Here is a 12,402-nt window from a genome sequence, read left to right as displayed (position 1 = left end):
TTCAATGGTTTTTTAAATAAAAAATATTTTGAACAAAAACAAATTATTTGAAGGTGATCTAATTAGATCTCATCCAGATTTAACTAATGTAACTAAATCAATCAAGTCTTGATTAGATCTCATCCAGATTAACTGAATTAATCAAGTCATGAATTAACCTGCCAAGTTATTTAATTTTAATAAATCAGGTGAATATCTATCCTAGTTAGAAAAAAAACTTGTATCCATCCTAATTAAAAAGAAAACTTGTTTCAAGCCAAACAGGCTTTGGATAGAGAAGTAACTAGGTCACTCAGCCAATTAAACTAGATCACTCAGCCAATCAAGTTTAATAACCATGCTAAAAACAACTTTGAACACGTCAATGTTGAGTTTTACCATTTGAATCATAATTTTCTGTGATCAAAGTACGAAAAGCTTTGCAATGCACAAAATATACACGGTACACTAGTTGGATCTGGTTCTATTAACTAATCAAATTTTAGATGAGAACTATTAGTCTTTCTTTCATCACATATTTTGAACCTTACCCTGGTGTGAATTTATCAGAAACGCATTCTGTTAAGAAGTGGAAGCTTGTTATCTTATGTTGTGAAATGCAATTGTTGAAAATGGATTGGCCGAAAAATAAATTGTCTGGCACACAAGCTTCAATTACTTTCTAGGTATGCTAGTAGCAGCCACCAGCACGCATGCAAAAATCAAGGACAGATCAAGTCTCAGGATAAATCTAAGGCGCTCATACACGCGATCAGGCATATCCAACTTTTGGCTGCAATATAATATATTCAATCGTAAGTAGACAAAATAATCGTGCCAATTCAGTGATAATTACAGTAAAGAATCACCCAAACCATCAAGGGATCGTTCCTAAGCCAGAAACAAACAGCAATGTATGGCAGAAACTACGTATCACGACAAAACATACGAGGTTGCAAAATTTCATGATGTTCCTAGCACATCACAAATTATGCGACTCCAACAATTTACACCTGCTAATATACTTTGAGAAAGAACAATACAATTTTTTGGGTAGAGCGCTTACACGCTGACCCACAGTCAATCTTGAATCATTTCACCTCGACACTGGAATTCCAAGGATGCAGAGAGCAGCATACTGGCAAGACATCTTTGTTGAATATATGTAGGGGATGAAGACATGAGCGGGAGGGGGGCAAGAAGAGTATATTATACATGATATAGTGCAGAGAGCAAAAGAATACCAAAAATTGTAGATGTTTGATATTTACTTCAAGGGAGAGGATATAACATCTCTGAAGAATCTCGAGGCAATATCTCCTGCAACCTTGACATGATGTGGGCAGGAGTTTTGATTAAGAATCACTCCAGCTGTCTGAATCGTCATCTTCGTCGCTTCCAGTCAATGCCTATTTCAAAAGTAGACATCATAATTATTATATTCATGTACACAATCACACACAAGAGTGAGAGAGACAGAGACAGACAGACCTGGCGAATTGCATTTGCTTTTTCTAAGATGGCAGCAACCTTCAAGTTGGTTTTCGGACCCTGAACACCCTGCATGCTAGGCCTTGTCACGGTTGCAGGCTTCAAGTTAAAGGACTGGAGTGAAAAGGGGAGAGAACAAACATCAGGTCCTCAACATGAAGGGGGTAATGCCACCAAGAGAGGAAAAAATAAATAAAAAAGAAAATGCAGGATGGAACCTTGGTTCGTATCTGTTCCAGCAGTGAATCTCTTTCTTCTAACTTGGGTCCCAGCTGCGGTCGAACTCGTTCAGCCACCTTTCTCAACTGCAAAAAGGTTCAAATCATCACAAAGTAAGGACTACACAGCATAAGACATCAGAAAAACCGATTGCAAAGAAGAAACCACAGATAACCATTACCTTGCTTTTATCAAGTGCAGCAACAGCATCAATGAGAGGATTTCGAGGGCGAGGAATCTTCTTTCCATTTGTCTTTCCAACTTCATAGGTTGGTGGTGTCATACCTAATGTAGTTGGCGGCCATATTGGCAGTCCATGTGAAGTTACAAAATCATGGTGATGCTGCTCTTCTTCTGTATTTAGTGGCACTGCAGATTCACCAGAAGAATTCTCTTGTTCCCCTTCTGCATTTTGTGAACTCTGTCCGGGAAACTTCACCTCCAATCCTGTTTCGGGTGCTGATTGGCTAAATAGACGGAGCATTGAATCATTTACAGCAGCTGTATCATTTATGCCCGGCTCTAGTGAGAATGGGTTGGAACTAAATTGCATGGATTCTCCTCCTAGTTGAAGGAAGCCATGCTCATGCCTCTCACCAGGCATTTCTGATAAGGCCAAAGATGAGTTCACAGATTGTGTTCTGTCTGACAGGAGGTCATCCTGTTGATATTGTGCATCGTTGTCAATGGTTGGCATTCCTGACAAGAGTGTAGTTGGCAGCAAGGAATTTCCCATTAACTCTGTTGTCAAGTGTTGAGACCTCTGACTGTCTTCAACAGGGAGAGACAAAAATGGGTTTGAAGGATGCACAATCTCTCTATCTAATGCTGGGAAATCAAACTGGACCTTCTGATCAACAATAAATGTTTCAATTGGTTGAGAAGTAGGTTGACTATGATCCATCATATCTCTGTCTGCGTCTGGTGGACCAGGTTGAATTTTCCCCAACCTCCATTGCATCGGAGGTAGAGGTGGCAATGGTGGCATTGCCTCTGGATTGACCTGGCTTGTCTCAGGAACAGGGAGTGCACCAAAGCTAGGAAAAGCAGAATCAAATGGATTTATTGCTTGATCAGTAACATTATGTCCCTGACAGGCTGATTGCAGTAGAAATTCTTGACTGGAGAGGTCTTTCAAACTGGAAGGTTCAGGGCATCTTTCATCGGTTATGTTATGCAGATTCTGTATCTGTTCTGACTGAACATCTGCTGATGTAGAACTTGCTTCACCTGACTTCAAGCATCTCCTGTCTAGTTGATCAGATTGCAATTCTGATGTGTGATCCGGAGGAATTCCAGGCCCTAAAAGGTAGCCGGCAGATGAATTTTGACTACTCAACAAAGAACTCGCACCGTTTGCAAGCATGGACTCTGCACTAATTTGATCAGCTTGCAACTCAATTGACTGTTCTAAACCATTTCCTGACTCTGGTGGATAACAGACAGGCGAACAAACAGGATTGTCACCAACCTCCCCACAATGACTCTGATGGTTATCTTTAGATTCAGACTCCTGGTTGCTCACTTCCGAAGAAGGGTTATGAACTTCAATTACCTCTTGATTTTGATAGTCTTCAGAAACTGGTTTGTATGAACTAGAATCCCAATCTGTAGAAGTCACTTCCATCTTTACCTGTGATTCTGACAGACATTTGGCAGAAGTTACCTCATCAAGGTTCAAACTAGTCTGATTTGGATCCTCAGAGATTGAAAGAGATTCTACCATCTCCGTAGAATTCCTAGGTGGGGAACAAACTAACTCTGAAGACAGAATGATCACATTGCTGACGTCTTCATTGTTCACACCACTTGGAGCAGCAGTTGATACAGCCATAGCTTCTGTTTTAACAGTTTCAGTTACATCATCAGCCAAATTTACATGATCTTCAGGAGTTGGTTTATCTGAACATGATTCGTCTTCGAAAGAAGTAGCACCTCCTCTTGTAATATCCACTTTCTTCGTGAATGCATTCTTTTCCTCAGCCTCTACACCACTTGTAGCAGCAGTTGATACCGCCATGTCTTCTGTTTTAACAGTTTCCGTTACATCATCAGCCAAATTTACATGATCTTCAGGAGTTGGTATATCTGAGCTACATGATTCATGTTCGAAATAATTAGCATCTCCTCTTGTCATATCCACTTTCTTCACGAATGCATTCCTTTCCTCAGCATCAACACCACTCGTAGCAGCAGTTGATACAGCCATGTCTTCTGCTTGAACAGTTTCAGTTACATCATCAGCCAAATTTACATGATCTTCAGGAGTTGGTTTATCTGAAATACATGATTCATGTTCGAAAGAAGTAGCACCACCTCTTGTAATATCCACTTTCTTCGTGAATGCATTCTTTTCCTCAGCATCTACACCACTTGTAGCAGCAGTTGATACAGCAATGTCTTCTGCTTGAACAGTTTCAGTTACATCATCAGCCAAATTTACATGATCTTCAGGAGTTGGTTTATCTGAAATACATGATTCATGTTCGAAATAAGTAGCATCTCCTCTTGTCATATCCACTTTCTTCGCGAATGCATTCCTTTCCTCAGCATCTACACCACTCGTAGCAGCAGTTGATACAGCCATGTCTTCTGCTTGAACAGTTTCAGTTACATCACCAGCCAAATTTACATGATCTTCAGGAGTTGGTTTATCTGAACTACATGATTCAAGTTCAAAATAAGTAGCATCTCCTCTTGTAATATCCACTTTCTTCGTGAAAGCATTCTTTTCCTCAGAATCTGGACCCTCAGAAATTTCTTCAAGTTTCACATTCTCTTCAGAACATGGGAGTCTTAATTTTGTTGAGTCAAGTTCCTCTTGTGAAGCATCTGCTGTTACATCAGAGAATGGATGCTCGTTAATGCACTCCGACTCTAAAGTATCCACCACTGTTGTAGAAATTTCCGCGCTCCCTTCCCTCATTAAAATTTCATCATCCGCTTTAGAAACCAAACCATCAGGCTTCACAACTTTTGAATTACCAGGCAGAGATGGGACACCAGAATCCAACTCCACTACAGGCAAAGCTGAGTGAGGAAATTGCTCCTCTGCTGGTGTCAAAGTTGAATGCTCAGCTGCACAATCTGTTTGAAGCACTTCATTCACAGAATCATCACTGACTTTCTTTTCAGAAGCCAGATCTGACATGTTCAACACATGCACGAGAGCATCAGTTAGTATGTCTGGATCTTCATGATCTAACACATCCACAGAATGACTTTTAGAAGAATCTGGAAGTGAGGCATCATGCCCCATCTGTGAAGGGATATCAGTTAAAGCAATGAAAGAATCAGTCAGGTACAACCCATTTCTTTCACAGTGCGGTGATTTGGAGCCAAGTTCAGCACTGCCAGAGGATGCCTCAACTAATTCAGGTCCTGTCAAGGGGCTTGCCATGGAACGTGCAGCAGGAACTGAAAGCAGGAAGACAGGATTCGAATCTGCAGGACAAGAACTACAAGAAGCTTCAACAGGATCAGGGATTTTGTCTTCCCTTGTATCAAGGTGATGGGATTCAGTTATGCCAGTCTCCGCATATACAGGTGGATGATCTGATGGCAGATCAGTAACATTTGCCGCATGGTTTTCAGTAGAAGTGGCAGAAGGGAACCATTTACCTGCTCCTTCAACATCAGATGCTGTATTCTCAACCAAATTGCAGAGAGTGTCAGAGTAAGAAGAGCTAGAAGTTCCTTTCTTAAACAAACTGTTCCCACCCTCAGACAGAGAAGAGTTTCCAATAGATTGAGAATCTGAAGAATTAGCTTGAAAATCCAGCTGCTCCTCATTTGCATCAGAATCTGCACCTTGTGTCCTCATATCGATCAAGTCCTGAGCATTTTTAGCTTTATACTCATTGTCTGTTTCCATTTCAGAATCCATGGTAGTAAGGGCATCCATGTAGTTGTCCACTTCACTTGCCATATCATCAGAATGGTCCCCATCTACTGTGCCCTCTCTTTTTATATCTGCATCAACTAATAATTCCTCTTCAATAGCCATCTTATAGACAGTTGGAGGCAATTCATCCATCCCACGATCAACAATTGGGTCAAATACCATAATAATTCCACTATCAACAGCCTCCCTATCCAACTCATCCTTAACAGGTTTAAGCATGGCCTCTTGTTCACTCGGTGATGAAGATGAACTTTCGACTCCATTTAATGACTTTTTTGCAGGACTTACCACACTGACCTCATGTATTTCATAGCCTGATTCACTAGAATTATCCAACGTAAATTTCAAAGGTGATCGAGTGACAGAATCTTCACAAACTTGTTTACGCTCTGGTGAAGGAGTGAGCACAAATTTCTCCATGTAACTTTTCCCAGGTTTCAGATCAAATGGAGATCCATTTATCTGCCTTCTCTTCAATTTCACTAGCCGTGCAGGATCAGAATGACCATTCTCAAAATGTTCCTGTAACAACAACTCATGCAATCTGCATAATAGTAAAGGAGATTACTTCATTAATCATTTATGTTTGCTTGGGATTTTGCAACTAAAGCACGGATCTAATGGGGAAAAAAAAACACAAAGGCCTCACTTGGTGCGTGATGTTTGTACTTCAAGAGTTTCTCCATTTCTATACCTTGATCCTTTCTTCTGAAAAAAGATAACGAGGCAAATTATATCCCAGGCATTAACACATATCAAGATCATATCATGCAATGCTAAAAAGTGGGAGCAAATTCAAGTTACTGTGCTGAATGGAAAACAGAAAATAGCTCGGCTAGAAAAGTAAAATAAGCTTCTAGAACAGTCAGCCTTCAGGCTTGATATATGAAGTACTGTTTTTTAAGACTGAAACAAATTGATTAAAAAAAGTGAAGCACCTTGTGCTCAACTTAACTGATAAACACATTCAAAGAACCGAGCGTTGTCCAAATCCATGTATGCATATTATTCACCAACTCTACTATTCATATGAATGTGGCTTCAATAACTCATAAAGTTTTTCAAGACATGGTGCTCACACATGACCATTTTAAGATTCACAGTTTGAGAAGAACCATTCTCTAACACTTCATGCATTCAGGGTTAATAGTAAGATTCAACGAAACCTATTCTTAATTAAACAAATGGACAAGAAAATGAAGAATGAGAAGATTGTAAGGATTAATCATCACACAGAAGATATATTCTATGTGCTGTATTATAATGATGACTGCTCATTATTTTATCACAGCTAAAGCTTTTCCATGACAATCAAGCTACGAGAAAACTACATGATGCTGTGAGCTACGGTCAGCATTTAAGTTCCACAAGTCCAATTACACTGCAAACATGCCAAAATTGTGAAGGATTGCAACCACTTCTATACAACAAGGCCACCCTGCAGGCCAAAGAAAACAATTTGAAAGATAGGCAGCAGGTGGACTAGTTTGTTTAGTCAAATAAAAACTTTGGTTGACTCCTATGTTGGGGAACATTCACAAGAATATCCCTTCATTTGACACCAACAAGATTGTGATCCTATATAGTGACGATCGTTTCACTACCTACCTTTTTTCGAATTTTCTTCTCCCTCTGAACCTCTACAGTTGCTATTCCAGAAGATGCTGTTTCAACTTTAAAGAATGATGGATCAGTATAACGCTTCAAACATGCCCCAGCCCCAGCAACATCAAACCTGTCAGAATTGACACAATTATAAAATATGCCTTTTTTTCTTTGGTATTGTAATTAGAAAGTCAAAGCAAACTGATAATCATACTTGTCCAAGAGGAATAACTGTGGAGGACCACGGCATTCTTCATAAGAGTCCATTACAAAGCGAGGTAAGTCTCCACGAGCAATTAGATTCTGCTCCATTTGCAAATTAGGATGACAGTCAACACCTGCAATAAAATTTAGCATTTAAACAACCAAAACTCTGATGTTCTCTCATCAGAATATCATCCATACAGTACGCAGATGCTTTAATGAGAAATTCTAAACTTATTGACACACTACAGTTTCATAAAATAAATAAAAGAACCTTCTAGAGATAATTGCACCTGTATTTGATTTCTCAGAAACGACATGTTGCTGATATTAAATATTTCCTAGTTCCAATTATTAGAATACCACACCAGGTTTCTTCAATAAATGCACTCCATCTCATTCTGCCTACTTTCTAAATCACTCTCACAAATTTCACAAGAAGACCAAGTTACCCTTTTTTTATATAAGGTAGGCTACCTAGCAAGGTTTAGAACATCAAAGAAAGAAAAGACACAGCTGGGTTATGTTTCCATCCTACTAGTGAAAAGACCAATACCAGACACCAACAGGTCATAAAACAATTAGAAAAACATATTGTTTTCAAACCTGAGCTGGAAAAGAATGGTGAATGATTAGTTTGGGAGAGAAATGCCTTCTCGATTGAAGGAAATTCTGCCTCAAGCTGTTGTACCCGAGCCATCAGCCCATGGCCTCTTGCTGCAGTTGTCATAACTTCTTCATGCAGTCCATGAAATATCTCAGCAGCGAACCTTTTAAAACCAGGAAAAAAGGCCATCAAAACCATTTCTCATGTTGGAATTACAATGGAGAGCAGAAATCATCGCAAAGTACTATAACAACGTGGATAGAAGTTAAGCCACAGAGACCAAATAAACAGATACTACTTTTGACACTACTGGGCATGGCATGAACTACAGCACTCCAGTAAAATCTCAAGATTGGACAGATCAACATTGTGCCCCATTATGTGAACGATTAATTTTGTCAATTCCTTTAAGCGCTCATTCTTTTAATGGTTCCAAAATCGCCACATCACAACATCTTTAATTAAACAATTACCAAACACAAACATATTACACCGTGAGTAACAGAAACCGACTATCTGTCTCAAGAAACATGAAGGTGACAACATAACACTATAAACTCCAATCATAAAATCGAACGAATGTGAAATTTAACACATTAAACAATTTCCAAAACTGCTATAACATGCTTTCTAGATTATGAAATGAAAAGAATGCTATTTTCCTCTACGAATAGACTTTCATACGAACACATGATCAAACAGCGCATTATTACCAATCAACTTACAGCCTATGCCATTGTTTCAGCTATATATACATAAATATTCCATTAGGAGAACCTGCTCTTTAGAAATGACATTGTTCTTCTCTATTTATTTCCCAGCCATTTTGAACTACAATTCATTGTTTCTATCAGTTAAAAAATCCTTTAAATTTTAATAAATAAGTCCATGAGAATGAACAGCATAATTCTTCAAATTAATTTTGCTCAAAATCTTAACTAAAATTTCCAATTCAGCACAAAACTCAATTACTAAATTTAGAAAAAGAGAGAGATTTATTCAGCATTTCCATAACAGAAGGTTAAAAGAATATAAAAATAAATCCAATCTAAAAACTCAAAAATCCAAAAACACGCTTTCCAACTCAAACTCATGCCCGAGCAAACTAGCATTTCACGCAACAAACAAACACAGGTCAAGCTCAAGCCAAAAGAAAACGAGAGAAAGAGACAGACTCGGCGAGGTCACCGAGCTGGCGCAAGACGCCGACGAGGCCAGCCATGGCGACACCTTCCAAAAGCGCTTCTGGATCATCTTTATCAGCAGCCTTGTACAGCTCTGGATCGGCTAAACTATACTCGTTCCTTATCTGGTATCTCGTCAACGGCATTTTGACTATAATCTCGAGCTATCAGTTGCTCAAAATAAACCCTGATTTTGCACTCTGTATCTGCCTGTGTTGCTTGATTTTCCGCTCTCTTACATTTCTCGAGGAAGAGGACGAGGGAGAGGAGAGGGATTTTATTTTTTATTTTTTATTTTTTTGGTTAGCGAAAATGAATGCGTCTAAACGATGTAGAAAAAGACGTGGAGAGGCTTCTTCCGAGTGAGAGTGTGAATCAACGCCTCGTGTTATTTATTACTTCCATTTTAATACTGTAAATATAATATTTTTCAGGTTTTTCCGTGTATAAAATGTAATTTCACCGTCCTTCTCATTGAAATACAAATACAAACTATGAATTAATAAAAAGTATTATTTTACCATTCAATGGTAAAATAAAATTGTTGCTTGTGTTGATATAAAAATTTTGCCTAAAAAATTTATTTGTATAGTAATATTTTTATTTTTTTTTGTTGATTTGGATATTCAGACTAATTTATATACATCATAATTAATTTTTAAATCCATTGAATATCTTATAAATTTAATTAACAGGTAAAATACTATAAAAATAATAAACATAGTTGAACTCTAGAATAAAACAAGTCCCTTCTATAATTGATAGACACAATAATACTTGTTTAATTTAAAAAAAAAAACTATAAGCTTAATATAATATTTTAAAAAAGTTATAAATAATTTAAAAAAACAATAGTGGATGTGCTTATGCTAATATAGAAATAATATGATTATCAAATATAGAGTATTTTTTAGTTTAAAAATGAAATAAAAGTAAATAATACATGATGTATCAACACAAAGTAACCTATAATTTAGAAATGTTTTTGCGAGATCAGTGTTTTTAATGGAAATGCAAATTAATATTACTATATTTTTTGGGTTTATTATGAAAAAGAATAAAGTCTTTGGGGCTAAGAATTAAGATGGTGGGAATTTGGGGATATAATTTTGGTGAAAAAAAGAGGTTGAATGACGCCTCGTATGTGGTGTCGTTTAGCTAAGACAAGGCGTGCATCGTGGAGTTTAATGTGCGAGGAGGGATGTATTGGATCATGCTATGTTTTGATATTTTAAAGCCGTATGTATTAATTTATTATTTAATTTGTCCTTGGTCGGTAGGGATCGAGTGGTTCTCACTCCACGGATTATACGTGCATGTGGTGATCTTGGCTCGTCTAATATTTAATCATCATCATCATGTGGTGGATATTTATGAGTCATAAATTATCCACCCTTTTTAGTGGAATCATAGATTATTGGCTTGATTGCCTTTTAATTCAAGCAATGGATGTGATTAAAAAAATATTTTATTGTTGTAATATTTTATTTAAATCCATTTCTTGTTTTTCTACAAATAATTTGAGAATGACTTGCTTGTTATCTTCAACTAGTTGGAGTGGATAATTATTTTCCTTTTGATATAAATATTTTTTTTAAGGAGGAAAAAAAGGATGTAGATTCAATTTATATTTTGTCTATGATTTTAATTCTATTAAAAATTAAATTTGAATTTCAAACCCTATGGTGACTTTTAAATTAGTATTGCGTGGCCATTAAATTTTGAATATACCAAATGTTTGTTTATACAAATTGACAATTTTATTTTTAAAAGCCTCTTGTAAGTTTGTTCTTCGTATTAAAATACATCAATTCATATATAAATAATTTAATTTGAGATTTAAATAGAAGTGAATTTAGTATTGGTAGTCAACTGCCAACCTAGTTGATTAATAAATTACCACGGCATTGAAAAGCTTGAAGGAATAAAATTTCTTCTTTTTTTAACACATGATTTCCAACTCTTTAATGATTTATTTTACATCTGTAGTTTAAAAAAAATTATAAACTGTAGCTTTTTTAAAATAATTTTTACTGTAATTCAAGATATATTTATATATACACGCACACACCAAGTAGAGCTTAAAATAAATTTTTTTCAGTGTTTATTATTGTGTTACTTATTATTTTTAAGGTTTTTTTAAAAAATATATTAAAAAAATAATTTTCATTTTTGATGTTAACACACTAAAATAATTTAAAAATATAAAAAATAAATATTTTTTTTAAAGCACGGTGGATTATATCTCTTAAACAAAATAAGTTAATCCTTACAAACCATGCAGTTAATTAATTATATCTCTCAAACAACAGCCGTGGATTATATAATTTTATGTTCATCCGGACTTCTGTCCTGGGCCCCAGTAAAAAGTCTCATACTGTCATGGTACCCCTGTAATTACACATTTAATCAATAAATAAACAATTATTTTTTAAAAAGAAAACGCGAGAGAGAGAGAGAGAGAGAAGGCAGTATTAAATTAAGGTTTAAAGCGGAGCCTATAAACGGGCCTGAAACGGACATCACGGATGAATGTAATGCAACCGCGTCCTTATAGGCTTATGATTAGTATTTTGAAACCTGATGGAGGGATAATTCGCCGTGATTAATATTTAATGGGTGATGAAGGGGCCCCACCAAAGCTTCACGAGAGCCAGAGGATTTGTTGTCTGGTAATCTACTAATCGCTGTTGATGATGTTGAAACTTGATTTCGATTCTAATTACCGCGGTACGAGTGTGCTTTTGCTTTCGAGTTTTGTGTTTCATGGTACGATGGTAGAAATATATTTAATTATAACATGGGAAAAATAATTTAAGATTAAGATTTTGTGTTTTTTTGAAATATTTTTTTTTAGATTGTTTGTTTTTTAGTATCAAAAGTATTTTGAAATAAATTTAAAATTATTTTTATTTTTTATTTTATATTAATTTTGTTAATGTTATCATTAATAAATTTTAAAAAATAAAAAATATATAATTTCAATATATTTTAAAAAATAATTATTTTCATAATACTAAACACATTTTAAAAATATGAAAAGCTTTTAGGGGCTGCATTGGAAAGGAAAAATGTTTTAACTGTAATTGTGTTAGCAGCTACGGATAAAAGAGATACAAAGGAACATGGATTGTAAATAATAGAGATTTTTCTAAAATTAGCTATTTTGATAAGAAATTATATATTATTCTTTAAATAAATATCATAGG

General features: G+C 36.0%; 1 protein-coding gene across 2 annotated transcripts; it reads right to left on the bottom strand.

Moving 5' to 3' along the window:
- Window positions 1–754: 754 nt before the first annotated feature.
- LOC105131354 (protein SCAR2-like) lies at window positions 755–9,555 on the bottom strand. 2 transcript variants are annotated; one of them, XM_011034278.1, is made up of 10 exons: window positions 9,185–9,555; window positions 8,009–8,172; window positions 7,413–7,536; window positions 7,202–7,328; window positions 6,243–6,301; window positions 4,381–6,137; window positions 1,871–4,191; window positions 1,689–1,775; window positions 1,471–1,584; window positions 755–1,388 (listed from the first exon to the last, which is right to left on the bottom strand). In XM_011034278.1, exons 1-10 carry the CDS (start codon window positions 9,337–9,339, stop codon window positions 1,335–1,337), a joined length of 4,962 nt encoding a protein of 1,653 aa, XP_011032580.1. In that variant the 5' UTR covers window positions 9,340–9,555; the 3' UTR covers window positions 755–1,334. The 2 variants fall into 2 exon arrangements, with proteins under 2 accessions (XP_011032580.1, XP_011032579.1); XM_011034277.1 differs by having other exon boundaries at window positions 1,871–6,137.
- Window positions 9,556–12,402: the final 2,847 nt, after the last annotated feature.

Source organism: Populus euphratica, unplaced genomic scaffold, assembly GCF_000495115.2.
Source record: "Populus euphratica unplaced genomic scaffold, PopEup_1.0 scaffold23.1, whole genome shotgun sequence".
In the NCBI taxonomy this organism is placed as follows: domain Eukaryota; kingdom Viridiplantae; phylum Streptophyta; class Magnoliopsida; order Malpighiales; family Salicaceae; genus Populus; species Populus euphratica.
The sequence above is the reverse complement of the archived record's forward strand: the minus strand, read 5'-3'. Positions and strand labels throughout refer to the sequence as shown.